Source organism: Brassica napus, chromosome A10, assembly GCF_020379485.1.
Source record: "Brassica napus cultivar Da-Ae chromosome A10, Da-Ae, whole genome shotgun sequence".
NCBI lineage: Eukaryota > Viridiplantae > Streptophyta > Magnoliopsida > Brassicales > Brassicaceae > Brassica > Brassica napus.
The window spans coordinates 12,933,158-12,955,556 of record NC_063443.1 but is presented as its reverse complement, the minus strand read 5'-3'; the positions used below and the strand labels follow the sequence as shown (position 1 = coordinate 12,955,556).

The 22,399-nt window shown below is 37.1% G+C and overlaps 6 protein-coding genes across 7 annotated transcripts; 1 reads left to right on the top strand and 5 right to left on the bottom strand.

Moving 5' to 3' along the window:
• Positions 1–224: 224 nt before the first annotated feature.
• LOC125579219 (protein RETICULATA-RELATED 1, chloroplastic-like) lies at positions 225–956 on the bottom strand. The gene is made up of 3 exons (XM_048743051.1): positions 920–956; positions 777–841; positions 225–672 (listed from the first exon to the last, which is right to left on the bottom strand). The coding sequence occupies exons 1-3, from the start codon at positions 931–933 to the stop codon at positions 479–481; spliced, it is 273 nt and encodes a 90-aa protein (XP_048599008.1). The 5' UTR covers positions 934–956; the 3' UTR covers positions 225–478.
• Positions 957–1,734: 778 nt separating this feature from the next.
• Positions 1,735–3,903, bottom strand: LOC106371637 (protein RETICULATA-RELATED 1, chloroplastic-like). Its single transcript, XM_048743050.1, has 7 exons — positions 3,251–3,903; positions 3,068–3,166; positions 2,760–2,986; positions 2,597–2,666; positions 2,430–2,509; positions 2,287–2,351; positions 1,735–2,182 (listed from the first exon to the last, which is right to left on the bottom strand). Exons 1-7 carry the CDS (start codon positions 3,776–3,778, stop codon positions 1,989–1,991), a joined length of 1,263 nt encoding a protein of 420 aa, XP_048599007.1. The 5' UTR covers positions 3,779–3,903; the 3' UTR covers positions 1,735–1,988.
• A 3,678-nt stretch (positions 3,904–7,581) lies between these two features.
• LOC106370407 (F-box protein At1g30790-like) lies at positions 7,582–9,198 on the bottom strand. Its single transcript, XM_013810417.3, has one exon. It carries the CDS (start codon positions 8,914–8,916, stop codon positions 7,681–7,683), a length of 1,236 nt encoding a protein of 411 aa, XP_013665871.2. The 5' UTR covers positions 8,917–9,198; the 3' UTR covers positions 7,582–7,680.
• A 1,696-nt stretch (positions 9,199–10,894) lies between these two features.
• LOC106371636 (magnesium transporter MRS2-11, chloroplastic) lies at positions 10,895–14,646 on the top strand. The gene is made up of 14 exons (XM_048743049.1): positions 10,895–11,401; positions 11,835–11,907; positions 12,046–12,116; positions 12,277–12,362; positions 12,427–12,517; positions 12,739–12,807; positions 13,099–13,179; positions 13,266–13,431; positions 13,503–13,548; positions 13,638–13,718; positions 13,795–13,877; positions 14,097–14,140; positions 14,209–14,326; positions 14,398–14,646. The coding sequence occupies exons 1-13, from the start codon at positions 10,985–10,987 to the stop codon at positions 14,302–14,304; spliced, it is 1,404 nt and encodes a 467-aa protein (XP_048599006.1). The 5' UTR covers positions 10,895–10,984; the 3' UTR covers positions 14,305–14,326; positions 14,398–14,646.
• On the bottom strand, positions 14,616–17,158 carry LOC106371635 (SRSF protein kinase 1-like). The gene is made up of 4 exons (XM_013811714.3): positions 16,628–17,158; positions 15,385–16,320; positions 15,267–15,314; positions 14,616–15,191 (listed from the first exon to the last, which is right to left on the bottom strand). Exons 1-4 carry the CDS (start codon positions 16,829–16,831, stop codon positions 14,769–14,771), a joined length of 1,611 nt encoding a protein of 536 aa, XP_013667168.2. The 5' UTR covers positions 16,832–17,158; the 3' UTR covers positions 14,616–14,768.
• Positions 17,159–17,536: 378 nt separating this feature from the next.
• Positions 17,537–20,281, bottom strand: LOC106371634 (aspartic proteinase 36-like). 2 transcript variants are annotated; one of them, XM_048743048.1, is made up of 11 exons: positions 19,755–20,280; positions 19,533–19,662; positions 19,200–19,450; positions 18,897–19,124; positions 18,653–18,815; positions 18,503–18,576; positions 18,309–18,405; positions 18,164–18,230; positions 17,999–18,070; positions 17,774–17,913; positions 17,537–17,718 (listed from the first exon to the last, which is right to left on the bottom strand). In XM_048743048.1, the coding sequence occupies exons 1-11, from the start codon at positions 19,985–19,987 to the stop codon at positions 17,620–17,622; spliced, it is 1,554 nt and encodes a 517-aa protein (XP_048599005.1). In that variant the 5' UTR covers positions 19,988–20,280; the 3' UTR covers positions 17,537–17,619. The 2 variants fall into 2 exon arrangements, with proteins under 2 accessions (XP_048599005.1, XP_048599004.1); XM_048743047.1 differs by having other exon boundaries at positions 17,537–17,913; positions 19,755–20,281.
• Positions 20,282–22,399: the final 2,118 nt, after the last annotated feature.

Genomic DNA, 22,399 nt, shown 5'->3' with positions numbered 1-22,399 from the left:
TTGGACGGTGGATCTAAAGGTTTTTTCTCGACAACATCTGAGTTTTTGTGGACAGTTTGTAGCTTGTCGCGAAAGATAAGAGTAAGCAGTGAAACCTTCGTCATTGTTGTTGGTTGATGAAAACCTTAAACCTCAAATCTTTACTTCACCAAAAACTATAAAAGCCAATATATAATAAAGATTATGTAGATGAGATGAATGGAAATTTTCCTTTCTACATAAAATTTAACAATGGAAACATTCTATTTTTCTTATTCAATGATATGAAAATGTCATTATTGCATACTAGTATAAAGGAAACTGGAGAACTACGATAGCAAAACGAAATCGAAAGTGTTGTATCGAGTAACCCGGTTAGAAGAATTCGGTTCATATCAAGAACCAGACTCTTTCTATAACTCTCGGTAACTAACCTAACCACTAACGACGTTCAATAACCAATAGCTCCATCAGACTAAACAAAACCGAGCCGGTTAGACTACTGGACGCCGGATAACTTAGCCCAATCAACAAACTGCATACCGCCATATACATTGTTAGCGAACCGGACTCCAACCGTAAACGCCATCGCAACAACAGGGATGCGTTTGGCTGCTGTAGAACCTTCCACTACCCGTTCCAGCCCGTTGATGATTTGGTAACGTGCGTTGGAAGATAACCCCAGGAACACACCTGGTGAGGGAACACAACATAAAAGAGTGTGTTCAATTCAACGTTTCACAGATAAATCTTGGCACTTGTCTCTTGAGTTCTACAACTAAGTTAGGATGACTTACCCCAGAGAGCAGCACTTTCGAATAGAGGTGGAACAGGGACGTCTTCTTCTGACTTCTTTATACTCCTATATTGACATAGCAACCCTTAGTGAACAGTTTAAGATTATCATGAATGAGAAGTGAGAAGTAGTAAGATAGAATACCGCTTTGCCGTCATGATGAGATTTGCAATCCCCTGCCCGATACTCCTATATATTATAAATCTATAATATTTATAGATTTGTTTCCATATCTAAACTAATCGAAATATATATTCTCTCACTAATATTTTTACTTAGCATAAAAAAAAATCATTTTATCAGATACACTAAATATATATTATATCTATTAAAATGAAAAAAAAAAAAGATCGATAATATCCAGACAAAACAACCAGAAACAAAACTTTAGGAACAAACAAAGTTAGGTCTTTATCTGCTAATAGTGAACCATATATTTGAAAGGCTTCATCAATCCCATCAAACAGCTCTCACCCAAAATCACCGATTGACGAATTAGGGATCTACTTATTCATGCTTAGCTGGAGATGACTCTATCACCTTCTCCCACAAGAATGCACCCATTGCAAATTGTTTCTTGCAAGACAAGTCACCGATATTTGTAGGCAGACCATATAGTTTGAGAAGCCGATCAAGTTACTCTCGTACTGTTCCTTTGTGAATTTTGGGTAGTGAACAGGCATTTGAAACGATGACCAAGAATCAACTTCTTTGGTCAGTTGATCGCGGTTGTCATTGGACGGTGGATCTAAAGGTTTTTTCTCGACAACATCTGAGTTTTTGTGGACAGTTTGTAGCTTGTCGCGAAAGATAAGAGTAAGCAGTGAAACCTTCGTCATTGTTGTTGGTTGATGAAAACCTTAAACCTCAAATCTTTACTTCACCAAAAACTATAAAAGCCAATATATAATAAAGATTATGTAGATGAGATGAATGGAAATTTTCCTTTCTACATAAAATTTAACAATGGAAACATTCTATTTTTCTTATTCAATGATATGAAAATGTCATTATTGCATACTAGTATAAAGGAAACTGGAGAACTACGATAGCAAAACGAAATCGAAAGTGTTGTATCGAGTAACCCGGTTAGAAGAATTCGGTTCATATCAAGAACCAGACTCTTTCTATAACTCTCGGTAACTAACCTAACCACTAACGACGTTCAATAACCAATAGCTCCATCAGACTAAACAAAACCGAGCCGGTTAGACTACTGGACGCCGGATAACTTAGCCCAATCAACAAACTGCATACCGCCATATACATTGTTAGCGAACCGGACTCCAACCGTAAACGCCATCGCAACAACAGGGATGCGTTTGGCTGCTGTAGAACCTTCCACTACCCGTTCCAGCCCGTTGATGATTTGGTAACGTGCGTTGGAAGATAACCCCAGGAACACACCTGGTGAGGGAACACAACATAAAAGAGTGTGTTCAATTCAACGTTTCACAGATAAATCTTGGCACTTGTCTCTTGAGTTCTACAACTAAGTTAGGATGACTTACCCCAGAGAGCAGCACTTTCGAATAGAGGTGGAACAGGGACGTCTTCTTCTGACTTCTTTATACTCCTATATTGACATAGCAACCCTTAGTGAACAGTTTAAGATTATCATGAATGAGAAGTGAGAAGTAGTAAGATAGAATACCGCTTTGCCGTCATGATGAGATTTGCAATCCCCTGCCCGATAAGACCGCAGCCGAATCCAACAGACCCATACAAGACACCCTAGATAACCACACCGGTTAGTTAAACCAAAGGCATGGAAGGAAGAACAAACCACAAAGAACATTAAAGCAGCTTTCTTCTTCATACCTTGTAGAAGAAAGTTGCAACCCGCTGGTTAACCGAGAATTTACAACCCGGTCTTTCCGCTTCAAAAACACTTCATAACCACACAATAATAAGTACATATAAGTTCGAATATACAGTCAAGTCCAAAACATGGAGCACAAAGTGAGACAGTGACAGTCTTTACCTGCTGGGAAGAGCTGCACAAGATCGCTTAAGGCCGCTAAATAAACCAGTTGATGATGGCAAAGATGTCTTCCCGATACGTGCATAGGGAGCCAAAAGCCCAACCAAAGCAACATCAACCACAAGACCAACCAAAAGATCAGCCGCATACAACTCAAACTCTGACCAGAAATCTTCCCCTCTCTTCTGCACTTCCGCAAACGTTGCACAGCAAGAGTCTATCGCTATCTGCATTCAAATCCGCAAAACCAATATCTTTTCAGTAACTCCACAAGTGACAAGTCCAAGGATTCATATTAAAAAACAAACCTCGGTTCCAACTTTGAAGAGAAAGGAAGGATCTGCGAGCATTCTGTTTCGAAGCATCGTGCATGTCCTCATCAGAAAACCAAGCGGCCAAACAGATCCCTGCAAAATCATCATTACCCTCAGACATAATATAACTCATCATAATCTTACGGAACATCTTTATCTTCTAAAAAAGAACCAAACCTGTAGATCGAGATAACGGAGAAGGAAGAGCTTCCTAATCCCAACAGACTTGGCAGCCTCCAACATATCCTCAGGTAGTGCAATCCCTCTACGCTCTGTCTCCTTCATAACTTCATCGAACTTCAGTATCGGACCAAACTCCTTCTCCTCAGCTTCATCCTCCCCTCCATCATCACCTCCCTCTCCGCCTCCATCACCACCACCCCCGTTTCCTCCGTTAATCCCACCGTCATCTCCTCCGCCTCCGCCGTCACCGCCGTCGAGTTCCGGCTCCAACTCGCTAAAGGTCTCATCTTTCGATCTGCCGGAGATTTCCCTCGTGACCACGTCCGATCCAACGCATCGAGCTCTAAAGCTCCGAGAAGACAGCTCCGAGCTCCAATGGATCCGTGCGGATACGAAACCAGGGCTGCGGCGGAAGCAAACCGACGCTTGACCGGCTCTGCATTGAATTCGCGGCTCTACAGTAGTGTTGAACACATCGCTGGAGAGGTTTGAAATGTGAGAGATTTTTAGGGTCAGAGACATTTGCACCGATGCTCTCGAGTGCGTACGAACCAAAAAGGTTTGATCTTTCGCAGCTTTTCAAAAATCTGATTCTTTTTTGTCCGTAAACTGGAAAGAGGAAGAAGGCGGAGTTATGTTTATGTCTTAGGGTTTAATTTCGGGTTTTGTCTGAGTTTGGTTCAGTTTGGTTTTGGTAAAACTCTAACCAAACTCACCCCAACTAATTTTTGGTATGGTTTAGGTTTAGTTCGGTTCAAGATTAACTTAGTTTAGTTTTAAAGTGATTTACCGATTTTACTAGATTTTGATCCGCGCTTTTTGTTTATGAAATTAAATAAAATTTAATGAATTTTTAAATAAGATAAAGCATTGATCTGATAACATTTATTGAAGAATGAATCATACCAAACTGAAAAAACGAAACTAACATTAAAATGAATTTCATCAAGCAGATTCTTTATCTTTGAAACCAATATTATGTGGATTAAAATTCTAAATAAAAAAAGAATTGTTTCAGTAATTTATTTATAAATTGTATATATAATATATTCCCAATAAAGTACAATATATTCTGAAAATATATTCTAACAATCGACTTTCTTTAAAATGAATTCAAAATCAATAAAAGTGTTAATCAAGTAAATGAATATAATTAGCATATCGATAATATATTCTCTTTTGTTTTTCAAACTGATTGTTACAATCTACGCAATATCAGCATTGATTTTAACAACCAAAATTTCAGTATTTATTTGAATGAAACGTTTCCAATATATTTTCTATTGTTTCCAATACCTATACTATTGTTAATGAGCAAAAACCAGTTTCTCTTTTAATAAAAGTATAGAAATTGACTTACAATACATGTTAGTTTCATTTAATGTTGTAATGAATCCATATTTGAACGTTAAACCTTTAATATTGCTACAACCCGTGGTTGAGATTAATAAGTGATGTATTGATAAGAAGTGTGTTTTAATAAAATGAAGTGTATCATGTGGTATAATATTTTCGTGTACCAAATGATGCGGTCTAATAAATAAAGTATATATGTGGTATAATCAAATCGTGAACAAAAAGATATGGGTCTAATACATAAAAATATTGACTGAATGATTGTTAAAGAAATATAAGGTAACTAATTATTAGTTGAAATTTAAGGTAAGACCAAAATATTATTAATTAATAAAAGGGTCCGAACAACCTTTTTAAGTAGATTTATTAAAACTCCTTCCCTTTTAATAGTATTGATATTAGTTTGTTTGACAATAATCTAATGAAAAACTAAAAGCATATGAAATATGTTTCCAACTAAAATATATATATATATTCATTAACCAAACTAGCAAAATGTGCAAGTTAGAAACATATCTTTAGATTTTATTTGTAATTGAATAGGTGTAATGCTAAAATTAAGAAACAAATATAACTGTAATACTTTGAAAAAAAAGAAAAAATATAACTGTATAATACTTATGTCATATTAAAAAATGAGAGTTCAGTAAAAAAAGGAAAATGAAATTTAGTTCTTGCAATATTTGATACTCCCTCTGTTTCAATATAGATGATGTTTTAGAAGGTTTGTTTTGTTTCAATTTACATGAAGTTTTGAGATTTTAAGGAAGTTTTGAAATTTTAAAGTTAACTTTAACTTTATTGGAAACTGTTCAACCAATTAGATTTTACAGTCTTTTTTATAATTGGTTAACTGATTTTAAAATTATATCTTTAAAATATTTTTCTAGAGAAATGTAATATTCTTAAACTTTGTGCACTACTACAAAACATCAAATATTATGAAACAGAGGGAGTATTTTGTTTATCATCTGCCACACCGAACTGAACCATTAGGTTGAGTAAACTGGTTGAGTTATATATATAATATGGTTTGTTCTGATTCGGTTCGGTTTGTTGTTGCTTATGTTTGGCTAATCAATCAATCAGTTAGTGTGTAAGGTTTAAAGGATTCTTTTGCGGTGTATGAAGAAAACTTTACAAGTGGCGACACGGTATTGGCAAGCCTCCGCTCGATCGATAAAAGTCAGACAAAAGCGAAAATATACTTTTTCAGGCTTCGAATAGTGTGACCATTGTCCTGTCTTGTCCCTCAATTAACAGTAACAAAAATCTCTACATATATTATATATTTATACATTTTTATAACTATTAAAACCGTACCACAGTTGAACCGCTTGTCCCGCACCACTCAAACCGCATTCACCATTCGGAGCCTCAGTCTTCACTTGAAATATACTGATCGCCTGAAATATTTGACATATCAACGCCTTTTGATACTACTCTGTCTCCACCAATTCATCAAATCCTTCTGATAAACCATCTAAAAACAAACTAATTTTCTTATAAACCATTTATATAACACCACCGTCCATTTTAAGGTAAGTAGAATATGAATAACCTATGAACTCGTGTTACACCATTAATCAAATCATCATTTACTTGTGTCTAAAAAATACGTTACTACATAAACGAACACAAGATAACAAAAACACAGTTTCGCAGTTACTTCAAAGATATGAATTTTAGTTGGCTTTAGACTTTAGAAGGCCACCTAAAAGTCAACTATAGAAATGCTGACTTTTGCTTACCAGATTGCAACATCGACTTCGACGAAAGATAAACCGTTTCATCGTCCTCCTCATCTTTGAGCTCTGGAATCAAATCTCTCTCGGTGGGAAGCTGAAAAGCGTGAGCTTTGTTGATATTTTTGAGGTAGATTCATGAGAAAATTCAATTCTTTTTCAATTTGAACTCATTATTTTTGGTTGTTCAAAAAACAAGAACTCATTATTTTTGTAGAAAAAGGAGAATCAATCGTTTGTGAGGTAGGGAGCATTAATGGCAGACGCAGTGGTTGCATTTGGACTGCAGAAGCTCTGGGTGGATCTGTTGTGCCTCTCAAAACCTTGCTGAAGGAGTTTTACCTTTGTCTCTCGGTGCATCATTGAAACACTTGGAGGAGTTAATGTTATACAATAAAAGAAACAGCCAAGTCCAACACGCTAAGATCAATGCAGGAGCCCTTGTTTCCGGTTTCCAAAGACTTAACCAGTTAAGGTTAGATATAAGGATTGACAAGTTACCCAATGAACTTCAGTTCCCTTCCCGGATCACCTCTCTTTCACTATCCTCGTGTGGCTTATCCGAGGATCCAATGCCAGTTCTTGAGAAGCTACACAGCTTAAAGATTGTTAGTCTAGAACTGAATGCATTCACAGGGAGGAAAATCGTCTGCTCGAAAGCCGGGTTCCCTAAACTGCATACTCTAGAGTTTTCGATACTCGACAAACTTAGAGGAATGGATGGTAGAAGAAGAGTCCATGCCATATCTTTGTCATTTGGAGATCAATGACTGTAGAAAGCTGAAGAGTCTTCCTGATGGGTTAAGATACATAACTGGTTTAGAGGAGGTAAGAGTTGGATGGATGGAAAATGCATTCAAGGATAAGTTAACCCAAGGTGGTGAAGATTACTACAAAATACAACATGTATCTTATGTTGTGTTTCACAATTGCGGTGATGAATGATGAAGAAGTGCAATAACAGAATGATTACAAGGATCCTAATCTTATCTTTTATGCTTAATAATGATTTGTTTTGCATGTATTATTTATAACACTTCTTTCAAACTGTATCTTTAGAGTTCTATAACAAAGCACAATCCAAAGAAAAGAGACATAATCGTTTCTCGACATAGCCAAGTGAAACATTAACCTTGAGTTCCTAATATTTTCTGAGTTGATATATGAACATGTCTCAAATTGTCAAAAAAAAAAAGAAGCTTTATTAAAATGTTTATTAAAATATTTATGGCCTCAAAATCTTAGGACCAACCTTGAAACTAGAAGCAAATGACCAATAAAAGAAATGAGAAGCTAGCTCATGAACAACCAAGAGTACTAGAGTTAGAAGAACATGATATTCTCAATGTGACCTGGAAAACACAACATATCACGATTACGCTTACCAAAACCGTGGATACCACGTCTAAACTCACTATCCGCGATACCTTCCACTGTTGCACTTCTGAAACTCTCTCTGATCATGTCGTAATAGTAAACAGTGAAAGGCTTAGACGACTCCAACGTATCAGACACCAACATAACTTCTCCTGTATGAATCTCTCCCGGAGAAGACAGTCCTTTGTCTCTAAACAAATCTCCCCAGTCAGTAGGCACATCGCAAGTCATGATGTTCCATGATTCATCTTCCTCTTCTTGAATCCACAAACGCATAAGATGGAATTCCTGATAATCAGTTCCTCCTAACTTACCTTGGTGGTTTACAAGAGTCCAACAGTGAGCGTTTATTGTTGAGATATCGTCTGAGCTATGGTAAACGATTACTTTTTTGATATCCTCTTCGTTTAACATATCTTCTTGTGGTGCGTTAATAAGCTCCACCTTCTCGGATCTAACATCGAACCTAGCTATCTTTTTATGTCCAATTACATAATATATACCACCACTGATGCAAACCCCTCCTTTGACATCCGTGTAAGGATCTCCGACGTCGATGAACTCAATCTTTCTCCACTCTTGTTGTTGACATCCCAATGTGAAAACGAAATGCTCCTGCTCTATATTGTCTTTTGTGCGGCTGTCAAACCCGTCATGCATCATCACACACAAGACTTTGTACTGGTCTTGGACAGGATCGTAACCGAGACGTGCGTACATGTCTCTTCCGTTGAGTGTAACATCTGGCAGTTTCAAGATTTGTCTGGTGGTGGGATTACAAACTGCTATCGATGAACCACGCGTGCAACATATCAGACCGTTCACAGGGCGAGATTTGATGTAGTAGCTGACGAGGTCCGAGATTGTCATGTCGTGTCTGGCTGTGGATGAGTTTTCTTCGGTGTCGTGTTCTGGAGCAGAGAAGATGAAACGTTGCCTGGAATCGAAGTGCTTGAAGGTGAAAAGTAGACGTGGTCGAGTCTTTGAGTGAATCAGGAACGAGTCTGCGAGATCTTTGCTGCGGATGATAGAGGACCAAAGCTTGGATACAGATTGGAACCTGATGATGGATTTGGCAGGAAGTCTCGAGAGTATCTCAAAAGTTAGGTCAAATGGAATGTTTTTTGGAGAGTTTTGGTCGTGAGCTAGGTCACGTGTTGGTGACGGTTCCATGGCGGCCATGTTTAGAACCCTAGAACACACAAAAGCCGCTTGTGTAATAGAAACTACTTTTAGAAGAAAACTTTTTTTGTCAACAAATATAAACTACTTTCTATTTCCATAAAAAAATATCTCTTGTTTGTTTGATCAACAAAAAAAAAAAAAATATCTCTTGTTTTTCTCATTACTGATTTATTTTTGATGCTTATTGAATTTAAATTATAAATCTTTTGTAATCAAAAGAACTTAAAAGAACGTTATTACTATGAAATCCATCTCATAAAAATACGATTTTACCATAAGGCACTTCTAAACTATTAAAACAAGAGTACATTTTGTATTTAGTCCTGAGTTTTCCTCGATAATTACAATGACATGCCACTTGAATTAAAACTATGTCGTTTAATATATATCTTTTATTAGAAAATTACTTTATTCTAACATACTTAGATATTTGTTTCTTTTGATTCAAAATTGTTTAATTTTAATAGACTAAACTAGTCATCATATATTTCTATTCTTTGTCCAAATATTTATTAAATAATGACAGCTTTCTTATTTTTGTCACATATTTAAGACCAACCTTCTCAATTAGGTTCTCAAATTAAGTTTCTCTGATAGAAAAAAAATACTATTTTATTATGTTTTATTAAATATTTAATTTTATTTATTTTTAAAAATTACAACCGCTTATAGTTTGACAGCTAAGTAATAGAGTTTCTAAGAGTATGGTTAATGAGGGGGTTCTTAAGATAGGATTTGTAGCGGAAAATAAGAAACTGTCTTTTAACTTTTAACTAAAAAAATTAAGAACCGGTTTTTAAAAGCTCTTAAATAGTTTTAAGAACCGGTTCTTAAGTTTTTTTGATTAAAAGTTAAGAAATATTTTTTTTATTTTCCGCTAAGAATCCCGCTTTAAGAACCCCTCATTATCATGCTCTAAGAATATCCTAGCTTAAAGCTTACGCCTCTATCTCTCTCATACTTTTTCTGCTTTTCATTTATTTTTAATCTTAGATATCATGTGAAATCTATTAGTTGTAAGTGTTCTTAATTTTGATATCTCCTATATATTAATCGAGAAGCATTACAATATTTTTTGTATCCTAGTGCTATCACTATGATGATTTTTAGAATTTAAAAAAAAATAGATTGATCCATCTAAATATATAATAAGTTTTTTCTTAATCTAACCATAAATTCATTGTGTAAGCACCGTAGCCTACTGGTAAAAGTTTAAAGGATTCTACACCCAGATATTGGATTCGAACCTCAGACTATGCAATTTCTTGCAGATTACAGGAAATCATGGTTTCAAGTCCCGGAGAAAGCGATTTATTAATGCAGACTACAGAAGAAATGTTTACAAGAAATCTTCAACATGGTTCAAATACAATTTTTTTGGGTGATGGATTTGATTCCTTTCAAATATAATTTTTTTAAAAAATATTAAAACGACGTCATTTAGACTTAACAAAATTGTTTTTAATTTGGTTTAGTCAAATTAAATTAAAGTTTAAAATGATTATTCAAGTTAAGTTGGTACTTTAAATAACTTAGAGAAATTTCATTATTTTTTAATCAAATTTGAAAGTTGATTATTTAAATGACAATTTTCCAGATCTATTTCCGATTACACCCCTTTCAAACAAACGAAAAAATCAACTCTTCAAGGGAAACGAACACCGGACAGGTGGCATCAAAAATATTATTCAGACATCACGCGTGAACCATTTTTCTCAAACTAATCCTCCGCCACAAAATTAACGGCTAACGACCAATTAATTATTTTATTGATTAGTTAAACAAAAACCTGGTTGGTTTAGCGAAATAAAATAAACCATACTTGTGCCGTAAATACGAGAGATTCTTATCCTTTTGAATCAATTATGAAAAATACCGATTGTAATTTTTAGTATAATTCATCGAATTTGTAGAAATGCCACAAAAGCAGAGATTATTAAGACTGTAGATGGTTCGGAAACATTTCGAAAGTGACAAATAATTAAAAAAAAAAAAAAAAAGTTGGATATTGTTTTATGCTTCTTCTCATCTATAAGCTTAGCGAAGACGAAGAATCTCTCCAACAATGGCGTTAACTCCAACTCCATCCACACTCACTTCTCGTGTAAACATCTCCTCCGATCATCATCATCCTTCCTCTCCCTCTCTTCACTTTCTTCTTCCTCCTCCTGGATCATTATCCTCTCCTCCCTCTTCCTTTTCTCTCCACTTATCCGCGCTGAACAGATCCATGATCTGCTTCGAAACACTCAAGGTTCTCTCGAGATCCAAGTGTTTTGCCAAATCTCCAACAACCGCCGAGGATTTCGTCGGTGATTACGATTCTCTTAACGTTAGCGGCGACGAGGACGACGACGATGGTAGTAGCGGCGGTGATGGAGGAAGAGAGGATGCAAAGAAGATCGATTCTTCTTCTTCTTCGTCTACTGTATCTTCCTCGAGTGATTCTACCTCTCTGGGGATTCGTGAGCCGGTTTATGAGGTTTTATGAATTCTTCTTTTTATCTGATCATTGCATGTCTACAATTCTCAGAGATATGGTTTCACTTCTTACTTAGGCTCCGAATGGTAATGTGCAAAAGAACATACAGTAAAAAAAACATATAGATACGTACTTAGATATATGTAAATATTTTTGTTAATATTAACCGCGACCATGCTTAGAACATGTTTAGTGGAGGTTCTTAGGTAGGGTTCTTAGCGGAATATAAGAATCGGTTTTTAGCATTTTTAGTTAAAAGTTAAAAACGGGGTTTTTATATTCCGTTAAGAATCCCACGCTAAAAACCTCCATTAAACATATGCTCTTAGTGTGTGAAACCTCTGAATAGCTTTGGGCTTAGGTTTAGAAGCTGTAACTTCTTCGTATCTCAACGAAGTTTCTTACCTTGTGTCTGTGTGTAATAATAAAAAAGGTTGTTGAAGTGAAGGCGACGGGAGCAATATCTACAAGGAAGATTAGCAGACGACAGCTTCTCAAGTCCAGTGGTTAGTGAAAGCCTTTTTTTTCTTCTTCTACATTTACATTTGTGGAATCAAATGACATTTGATCTTCATGTTGCTAAAAGTTTGTAACTTTATTAGCTCTGTGATAAAGTCTACTTTCTCTTTTTTTTTAACTATCAGGTCTTCGGCCAAGAGATATCCGAAGTGTTGATCCTTCATTGTTTATGACAAACTCCATGCCATCTCTGTTGGTTAGTAGTAGGGCTTTAAACAAGCACGTCTCTATAGTCTGTCATGTACATTTTGCTTTCTACAGTTACGAACCCTCCTAAAAGGAGTTGGAGAACCGCCCTGTATATTTGTCTCTATGTGAGAAATGGTGAAACCTTTTTCTTACCTGTTCTTAATTAGGTCCGTGAACATGCAATTCTGCTTAATTTGGGCTCTCTGCGAGCGATAGCAATGCGTGACCGTGTCCTTATTTTTGATTATAACCGGTAATATTATAATACTTCTTGTTCTTCGGATCATTTACTGGCGTTAATCCAAGATTATTTTCAGGAGAGGAGGAAGGGCTTTTGTTGATACATTGATGCCTCGGATCAACCCAAGAAGTATGAATGGAGGTCCCTCTATGCCTTTTGAACTCGAGGTTAGCTTTAGCTCATGCAAATTAACTTTATGGGATAATACTTTACTTTCCTGTTAGTTTGTGGAGAAAAAAGAATCTTAGATTTTGGAACTAAAATAAAATATGATGATCATGATATATAGATCCCACCCCATTGTCATTGGATTAACTGAATATATATTTTCATCCCTACATAACATGAGTTCATAATGATTTCTATCATCTTGGTTGCTTTCTAAAAGGTTGTGGAATCGGCGCTAATCTCAAGGATACAGCGGTTAGAGCAAAGGCTTATGGATATAGAACCCCGAGTGAGTATGCATACTAGTGAGTATATTTCAGTTAGATCTTCTTCACTTCAGCTGCTGGACTGTGAATTCTCTACAATTTGGATGCTTCTATGTCTCCAAATTGGACTGAGTTTTGATATGGAAAAACGACACGTCCATTTGTAGACGGACAATGCATTTTCCTTGTTATATATAAGTTTGAGTTCTGTAAACATCACATGAGACACTGTAGTTTTGTCCAAACATTGACTTATGCCTTTTTCAAGACCACTCCCTTTCCTCTAAATCTTTATTTTCTGCCATTTGACTCAGGTCCAAGTTCTTCTTGAGGTTTTGCCCAACCGCTTAACTGCTGATATATTGGAGGAACTTCGTATTAGCAAACAAAGACTGGTACACTTCATTTAGTTGTTTATGTATGTGGCTGTTCGCTTCAGGGAACTCAATGTTCGTTCCCTTGTATTGTATATTTGAAAAAGGTTGAATTGGGGTCGAGAGCTGGAGCTCTTAGACAAATGCTACTTGATCTCTTAGAGGATCCACATGAAATACGCCGCATATGCATCATGGGAAGAAACTGCACACTTAGAAGAGGAAATGACGACATGGAGTGTTCATTGCCCTTAGATAAGCAGATTGCTGAAGGTAAGACCGCAAACGTTTCCACCAAAGTTAGGTGAGTGTATCGATATTGATATTCTTTGCCTTCATTGCAGAAGAAGAGGAGGAAATTGAAATGCTCTTGGAGAACTATCTGCAAAGGTCTTGCTTTTCATTCCACGCCACAAACTTTTAGTCTTGAAGCATATGAATATGGTACGTAGTGAAACTCTATGGATTGGTATGTGCAGATGCGAGTCATGCCATGGTCAAGCAGAAAGGCTTCTGGATTCTGCAAAGGAAATGGAAGACTCAATTGCTGTCAATCTAAGGTTTTGAAGATAACACAACACTCTTTTCCTCCTAAATTACTAGGCACTTACTGTTATACTTGTATCTTATCCTCAGTTCTCGGAGACTTGAGGTCAGCAGATTCGAACTACTTCTTCAGGTCGGAACGTTTTGCGTTGCAGCTGGTGCTCTCGTCGCAGGTACATTCACTAACTGTTTATGATTTGCTTCCATTTTCTCTAGAAACCTTTAAACTTGTGATAGAGGCTTGCTCCTTCCTTTCGACTTCCATATCTTGAATTTAACGACAAAAAATCGTTGCTCCGTCAACAAAATGTCAAGGCCGACCATTCCTATATTTTCCATGTTCATTGTAAAGGGCTTATTATTATACCCCTTTTGTTTGGGGGTGCACGCAGGCATATTTGGAATGAACTTGAAGTCCTATCTTGAAGAACAACCTGTAAGTCATAAAACTTCATGAAGCAACAACAATCACTTAACTCATTAGAGTCTCTATCGTACTCGCAGTTTGCATTCTGGCTAACAACGGGCGGAATCATCTTAGGAGCTGCAGTAGGCTTCTTCCTCATGTATTCCTATCTCCGTAAACGCAAAATCTTTTGAACCTTCAATGGTGAAAGAAGAGGTAAACCCCATCTTTCCCTCTTTACTTTTAAGACTGATGAAGGGAGCTCAAAACAAACGTATATGTTACAGGTGAACATCCGTGAAGAAAGAGACTTTCATTACACAATGTGGCATTAGGCCCCCTTGCTAGTAAGTTACTTAGAGAGAGATGATTTCATAAAATGTCAGATATATATATTACTCTGGTGGCCTCCATTGAACTCAGATGAATTGTGAGTTATGCTCTCATTGCTTATGCTCTGCATGAGACACTATTTGGTATTTGTTAAACTAATGAATCATCTGGATTGTTTTCGAAAGCGAATGAAATTTCAAATCTTTTGTTTCCAACAAGCGTAGGAAAAAAAAAAAAAACGAGACACTCGGAAAATCCTTGGTTCTCAGAGAAGAGATCCAAAAGACAAATACAAAACTTTTTTTTTCTCAGGGACTCTGTTTTCTCAAGTGCGAAGATCACGAGCAGATTGACGACCTGCTCTTGCTGAGACCTTTTCCTCTGAGCCATCAATGGCTATATTCCCAACGCCAACCTCCATGGCTTCCCTCTCATCCTTCTCCTTGGCTTTATTCTCATCTGTAGAATCTTCTTCTTTAGGTTTTTGTGGACTCGGTAACGATTTAAGTGATCTAGGGACAGGATTCAACCATGGGTGCGTTAGGCACTGAGCAGCTGTTGGTCTCTTCTCAGGTGCAAATTCAAGAATGGGAGTGATGAAATCTTGCATAGCAACCGCGTCTTCCTCGCTGAACTCATACTTCTCCATTAAAACCTTGCTCAGTGGCCAGAACCGCAACCGCCTAATGTGCCTTAGTTCACCCTGTCTGTTGAAGTAATCACGCGAGTAGCGTCCTCCTAATGCAATCTGCATCAAAAGATCCCGTTACAAGAGCTCCTTAATCATATCACAGTTCAAAACACTTTGTTTCTCAGCCTTTACCTTTCGTGGCATCACACCAAGAAGCTCCATCATCAATGCTAAGTGATCCTGTAAACCAAAATGTGTTAGTATTGATTCCTAACGAATGAAAAGATTTGAGAAAGAGAGATGTATATACCTCATCCCTCTCATAGTTTTCACCGCTGTGAGGATCAAACAGAACATCTCCAGTAGCAAGCTCGAAGCAAATACAAGCAAAAGACCACATATCCGCAGAGGTTGAGTACTTTGAGCCAAGAATAACCTCAGGACAACGATACTGCCTTGTCTGAATATCGCTCGTGAACTGCTTATAAGTCCAACAAGCATTCCCAAAATCAACCAGCTTGCATTTCCTATCAACATCCGCAAGCAACTTCTGCCTAGTAGCTCTACTTCCTCTCCTATTCCCCCGACTCTTTTCGCCGACATTCTCTGCTTCTTTCGCTCTTTCGGAACTCCCTTCTGAACCCTCCACAGTTGAGTTTCCGTTTGGTTTCGCCTCGGAGTTAGAAACTCTCTCACTTTCCTCAGAACCTTCCTCTTCAACCACAACCTTCTTATTAGCTTTCTTACGGATCTTCTTCTTCTGATTCTTAGTCATATCCGCACTGTACGTGTAACTCTTCGGTTTCTCTTTCTCAGCAACAGCCTTGTCCTTAGCGGTTGGAAGAACAAGAGGAGCACCGGTTCTCCTAGCATCTGCCTCAGGGTTGATGGTGGAACAGAGGAGAATATTCTCCGGTTTGATATCGGTGTGAATAATCGAAAGCTCACGGTGAAGATAATCCAAACCGACTAAGATATGGAAACAAAGCTCTTTAACCATGTTGAGAGGAACACCACGGTAGTCGCTGTACTTGATAACAGACAAGAGGTTATCTCCCAAATACTCAAAGACCATGCACACATGCTGCCCGTTGGGACCCGCGTGCTTGAAATGATCAAGAAGCTTCACAACGCACTTCTTGTCTTCGGCGTCTCCTTCCGCGATCTGTTTCAAGATTTTTATCTCGTCCATGGCTGCCTCAGTGTAGTGCTGTGCGCTCTTCTGGATTTTCAAAGCTACATAACGCTGCAAATCAGTGTATTCAAGATCAACATTCATAAGTATGTTCACTAGAAACACATACAACAACCTCAAAGAGGTAATAACAAGAGAATCCAAAGCTTGTAAATTTCTAACTAATTCCATCAAAGCAACTTCCTTTTCTAAAATCCACAAGTATAGGGTAATAACCAGAGAATTCAAACATAAAGCATGTAAATTTCTAACGAGGAGAAGCTTCTTCTACACGAATCCAACAAAGGTAGCTCTTTTCTAGAACCCTAAAACCGATTCTGAGAAAAACGAACTCTCTAGAAGAGAAAGGTGGGCTTACGGATTTGAGAGTGTCCCAAGCGAGCCAAACAGTGGAGAAGTGACCCCAACCAAGCTTACTCTGAATCACATAAGATCCATTCTTGAAAGTATCACCCACTCGCACCGCATGGTACCCTCCTCTCCTGTAATCCTCTGTTCCTTCATCCTCTGAAGAATAATCGCTAGCGTCACTCAGGCGTCCTCCGTCTCTCTCATCCGCCATCGCTTGAATTAAGCTAAACCCAGGAAGAAAAAGACGATTTTTTACGGAGATGAGAGACCCGAATCGAGAAATTGCAAATCTCGATAGATAGTCAAGAGATTAAAGACGAGGAGAGATTTCGAGATCTGTGAAAATCCCTTTAAAACCCTAAAAGTTGGAGACTTTAAGAAGACAGAGGTTTAGAGCATCAAATTAAATGCAGATATACAATTTTTGGGAACCGACCATAAGTGTGGGAATGGAACACGAATTATGATGACAGAACAAAGGAAGAAGACAGGAGGAGGTAGTGTTGTTGTGTCTCTGTCCAAAAACAAATTAGGGCTTTCGTTGACTCTTTCTGAGACAGAAGTAAGTACAATAATTATGAGATTTTATTCCTAATGCACGTAATAATTAGGGGATTACTTACAAATACAGCATACAATTTCGTTGGCTTCTCACATAAAAGTATAGTTTTATTTTTTTAAGACTTGATGACAAAATCATTTATTTTAATTTCATTCAAAAAAATTCTTATATGAAATTATTTAAATGGTGTAAAATACGTGTTCATGTGCAATTCCATTATCTGTACTACATGTATAGTTATCAAATGATTTATTTGCCTTTCGGCGGGATGCTGACGCTTAATACTATTATTAAAAATATCAAAATAGTGAGGGGGAGAAAACTTTGATCAGAATAACGACACACACACACCACTAAGTAAGAAAAAATATTATTTACATCCAAAACTATAACAATGTAATAAAAAGAAGAGGAAAAACAAACAAACAACAAAGAAGTTAAACATTTCTTCTGCGTGGCTTCGCCGGTCGGGAGATAATTACTCTCCAGCGACCACAAATAACACTGCCGCGACCATATAAAAGAGTGTACAGAAACTACATCAAGGCAACTCTGTAAAAGCGCTGTGTGCTATAAGAACATGTTTATTACCATTAACAGCAGCATCAGAGTCTTTCCGACCATGTTTAAAGACGGCTTCTGCGGCGCTGCATTGTCACTAAACTGTCCTGCGTTCACATATTCGCTTCTTCCGCTGCTGCTAGTCGCAGAGACATTTACCGACATTGAACCTGAAAGAAAGATGGAAGTTGAGAGATTTGCAAGTGTTGGAATGTGATAATATTGCTATTGGATTTTAAAGGGATGAGATTTTACAGTCGTAGTTTGCCCATCCGATTCTCTGACCGACCAGATCATAGACAAAGATCTTGTCTTTAAGAACCAAATCTGCAGAGCAAAACAGATGAAAACATAACAAATGTTTTTGTGTTAAACAACGTAGAATTCAAATAAACAAAAGGCTTAAGCTTTTCGTGTTACCTCCAAGAATCGTTATCCCCTGATTCTGTATCCTCTGGAAACCGATGCACCATACTGAAGTACCTCCCTATAAAGCAGAGTGCAGAGACTAATGTAAGAACATAACAAACAGATCTCTGTGAAAGGATTTGGTATGAGTACTTACGACGTTGTTCTGCTGTATGAGGTAATCCTGAGGATTCAAGAACATGGATGCTCCACCAGCAAAGTTCAAGCTAACTGGAGGAAATACCTCTGCCACACTGATCATTAAAGTATTATTAAAAAGAAGTTCAGAACTTTCCACCATAATGATATCAATAAGAAGACGTGGTTAGAGATGGTAAGAGGAGGATGAACCTCGAGGCTATGACGTAACACTGGTTCCCTTTCGACACAACAGGTCTCACAGACTGCGAAACAGCCTTTGTAATCTGAAATTTAAGAAAAACATTTAAGATATCAAGAACAAAATTGCATACTAGAGATGGGGAGGTTTTTATGACTTACAGCTTCGACTAAAGGGACATAGGCTTCTTCAGAAAGGTATGCCAGTGTTGTACCAGTGTCGATGATTGTTCCCTGGCCGTTTGATGTGGAGAAGACCGAAGGATTGATAGGCAAAGCTTGGCCATTCACTGAGATGCTCAGCAGATTCACGTTGTAATGAGGCCTGCAATTTTCAATGCTTACCAATCATTCTCTAAAGAACATCTGAAACAAACTAGTTTTAAGAGGGATAAAGGGAACTAACTGTGAGGGAACAAGAGGAGTAAAGACAAGGTTTGGTGCAACAATCTCTCCAAGAACCAATATCCCTCCGCCTCCGTTTTCTCCTTTCAAACAGTGTGAGAACACTCTCGGAGCTACTCCCTGCGAAGCAAGCTGAGAGATCACAGACATCCCTTGTTGCCCAAACCCGAAGATTCCGTCAACCGCTCGATCCGACTTCACTAAATCACCCGTCTGCGAGGTGCTGCATCTGTTCCAGATAAGAGCCAACTAAGTCAAGTGTTGTGTCTCATACTGATGACTATTTGAACATAGAATAACTCACCCGAACACAACCTGAGCCGTTGAGTTAGGGACGAGAGAGCTACCAACAATCATGTCAAACTGCAAGACATCAGAGACGTAGAACCCCGAGGTGCCACTTCCATCTCCATACTGAAACGTGTAAGCGCAAAGATTGTTCTGAACAGAACAGCCTGAATCAGAGGACTGAATACCCCAGCTGCATCTTTGGTCAGAACATGAGATTGGCGTGGCTGTCACTGAGCTCCCTGGATCAAAGTAATTCAACTGAATCTGCAAAAAAGGAAGCACCAAACTAATCTCAATATCAGAAAAATTCAAAAACATCACCAAGAAGACATGAGAGAAGGTTTACTTGGAGTCCACTGGTCTGAGGGCAGCCATTGCAAGAAGCACAACTAACCCACAGAACATCACTTCCAGTGTCAATCTGTACATAAAAATCTCTTGGAGGAGATCCCAACCGCAGTTTCGTGTAGTATAACCTGTTTTTGATTGAGGAGACAATGACTCAAACACCTTGTGTGCAATCAACATAATGTGTTGAGAAGAATAAAGATGGAAACTTTAGTGTTACCCAACGACGAAAGGATCAAAAGTTCCGTCGACGGGGAAATCAATAACGCCGCCGAGAGACTGCAACAATCTGCCGTGTCTTGCTCTGTCGCGAGCCTTGAGTTGGCTGATCTCCATCTCGTGATTCGCCGGAACCGCTCTTTCTAGTTTCAGAGCCGCCGGAAACCCGTAGGACAGAACCGTCAACGGTAGTAAATAAACCAGGATAGCCGCCGTTAACCGGACAGCCGACATAGCTGAACCGAGTTGGGTTCTGATTTGAAGTGTTAACAGCTTAACAAGATCTCTGTTATCTCGTCAGAAATCAAAAAAGATCATTTCTTTTTGTTCCTTTCTGGGCGCGAGGCATAGGGTGGGGAACTAATCGTCGTCAGTCTCTAATTCTCATGAAAAACCAGAAGATTTGCAGATTTGTTTTGTAGTCGTTTCGCTTCTTCTTCTGGCAAGGAGAGAGAGAGAGAGAGAGAGAGAGAGAGAGAGAGAGAGACAACAATGGTCCGATAAACAGAAGATGTTTCAGTGCAGATTACTCCAAAATCACGTGTGTTTTCATTCCATTTATTTCACTTTCCTTTTTTATCCATTTTTTTCTTACAAACCAGTTCATTTATAGTAAAATAAATACATGAAAAAAAATGAATTTGAGGATGCTTTATTTATTTGTTATATTAAAAAGTAAGAATATTGTCAGAATTTCGTGTTAAGAAGAAGCATAAAATTTTGGTTAGAAGAAGAAAGAAAAAGTTTATATAGTTACGTATTCACTGACTAGCTGTTTATATTAAGAAAATTTTGTGATGAAAAAGAGATAAATACATGTTTCTTCGTATAAGTATAATTTATGTTTGGTTTCATTCAGAGTTCAAAATGGAATTAGCAATCGCTTTTTTCTTTAATATTATAAAGACAAATATATCAAATATATATGGGCAAATCTCCAAAATAGCACATTTCTAAGTTTATATCACAAAAATAGCACTCAAAAACTAAAATGACCAAAATAGCATTTTATCTTTTGAAAAATTTAAATTTTCTTATTTTTCAAAATTTGAAATCTTATCCCCAAAACCTCACTTCTCAACTCTAAACCCTAAAACCTAAACTCTAAACCCTAAACCCTAAATTCTAAACCCTAAACCCCATCTCTTGAGTGCTATTTTTGTGACTTTTGACCTTGAGTGCTAGTTTGAGAACAAAAACTTGATTTAGTGCTATTTTGGTCTTTTTCTCAATATATATTAGAACTACACATTTTCCACTAGAGCTAAAGTGATACATTTAAAATAGTGAACAGACATGGTAAAAGTTACTTAGCAAACAAGTAACTATTTATCATATACAAAAAAAAGTAGAGCAAGGATTAGGGTTTTTTAAGACAAAAAGGAAGACCAGTCAATGGGAGGTTCTTGCCTCTCTTGGCATCATCTCATTCTGCTTTGTCTTCTTTCTTCTTCTTTTTTCCTGGTTACCTAAACCACATACTGCGTAATTTTGACGCATATCTTGCTTTATGTATTTGTTTGATCAAAAAAAAAAAATCTTGCTTTATGTATTTATACAGAATCGTGCACTTATATACATGATGATGTATATGTTGAAACTAATATTCCATGAGAGAACAAAAAAAGCAAGTTATACTTTTTACGTAGCATTGAAACATTGACTATTTCAACAAGTTGGTGAATTTGCTAATTAACGATCCACAATTCGATTGATTATTTGGTTTAAATGTTCAAACATATTACTCATATTCACATTTGCAATACTACTTATTCTCGTGTTTCTTAGCATCATGATGGGTTTCCTATTTGAACTAGTCGTACATGGCTAAAGTACTACCCTCCTCATATAAATGGAAGAGAATAGAAGATGCTTATTTTACATAATTGACGTTGACTATTTATAATGGTAAAAACTGGCCAATGGTTATATGTCTTTAGGAAACAACTCAAATCATGGCAATTTCTCTTCTTCTTTTCTTACGGATGGTACTCTATAGAACCCACACTGCAATTATTTCATAAAAAAAAGACCAAAATAGCACTAAATCAAATTTTTGTTCTCAAACTAGCACTCAAGGCCAAAAGTCACAAAAATAGCACTCAAAGGGTGGGGTTTACGGTTTAGAATTTAGGGTTTAGGGTTTAGAGTTTAGGTTTTAGGGTTTAGAGTTGAGAAGTGAGGTTTTGGGATAATATTTCAAATTTTGAAAAATAAAAAATTTTAAATTTTTCAAAAGATAAAATGCTATTTTGATCATTTTAGTTTCTGAGTGCTATTTTTGTGATATAAACTTAGAAATGTGATATTTTGGAGATTTGCCCTTATTTCATTTGCTTTAACGTTTCTTTTTCTTTTTGATCATTTGTCGACAGCTTTTTTCTCTATACTGTCCTTGAACAAAAGAAAAACATATGGTTTTACTTTGAAGCAAAACAAAATTAAAACTGATTAATTTGTAATCAGAAGATGAGAAATTCCGTAATGTTCATTGTTTGAAGAACAGATCCTACGTTTTCATCAAGCTCTAGAACCTGACATAACAGAATTAAATAAAGAGAGATTTTTAAAAAGGCAGTTCAAATAGTAATCCAATTGTATATGCACATACTCAACTTGTATTTTCAATGTTTCCTTAGTTTCATG

Bases quoted from the DNA above. Each gene is read 5' to 3' on its own strand.
- LOC125579219 (XM_048743051.1), bottom strand. The intron at 673-776 runs GTAAGTCATCCT...TTCCCTCACCAG, and splicing joins CGAAAGTGCTGCTCTCTGGG to GTGTGTTCCTGGGGTTATCT.
- LOC106371634 (XM_048743048.1), bottom strand. From the start codon at position 19,987: ATGTCGGCTGTCCGGTTAACGGCGGCTATCCTGGTTTATTTACTACCG. The intron at 19,663-19,754 runs GTAACACTAAAG...AATCAAAAACAG, and splicing joins TTTGATCCTTTCGTCGTTGG to GTTATACTACACGAAACTGC. The intron at 19,451-19,532 runs GTAAACCTTCTC...CCTTTTTTGCAG, and splicing joins CTCAGACCAGTGGACTCCAA to ATTCAGTTGAATTACTTTGA.
- LOC106371637 (XM_048743050.1), bottom strand. From the start codon at position 3,778: ATGTCTCTGACCCTAAAAATCTCTCACATTTCAAACCTCTCCAGCGAT. The intron at 2,352-2,429 runs GTATTCTATCTT...ATGTCAATATAG, and splicing joins CTCATCATGACGGCAAAGCG to GAGTATAAAGAAGTCAGAAG. The intron at 2,183-2,286 runs GTAAGTCATCCT...TTCCCTCACCAG, and splicing joins CGAAAGTGCTGCTCTCTGGG to GTGTGTTCCTGGGGTTATCT.
- LOC106370407 (XM_013810417.3), bottom strand. From the start codon at position 8,916: ATGGCCGCCATGGAACCGTCACCAACACGTGACCTAGCTCACGACCAA.
- LOC106371636 (XM_048743049.1), top strand. From the start codon at position 10,985: ATGGCGTTAACTCCAACTCCATCCACACTCACTTCTCGTGTAAACATC. The intron at 12,117-12,276 runs GTTAGTAGTAGG...GTTCTTAATTAG, and splicing joins ACTCCATGCCATCTCTGTTG to GTCCGTGAACATGCAATTCT. The intron at 12,808-13,098 runs GTGAGTATGCAT...CATTTGACTCAG, and splicing joins TTATGGATATAGAACCCCGA to GTCCAAGTTCTTCTTGAGGT.
- LOC106371635 (XM_013811714.3), bottom strand. From the start codon at position 16,831: ATGGCGGATGAGAGAGACGGAGGACGCCTGAGTGACGCTAGCGATTAT. The intron at 16,321-16,627 runs GTAAGCCCACCT...ACTGATTTGCAG, and splicing joins CTTGGGACACTCTCAAATCC to CGTTATGTAGCTTTGAAAAT. The intron at 15,315-15,384 runs GTATATACATCT...TTTGGTTTACAG, and splicing joins AAAACTATGAGAGGGATGAG to GATCACTTAGCATTGATGAT.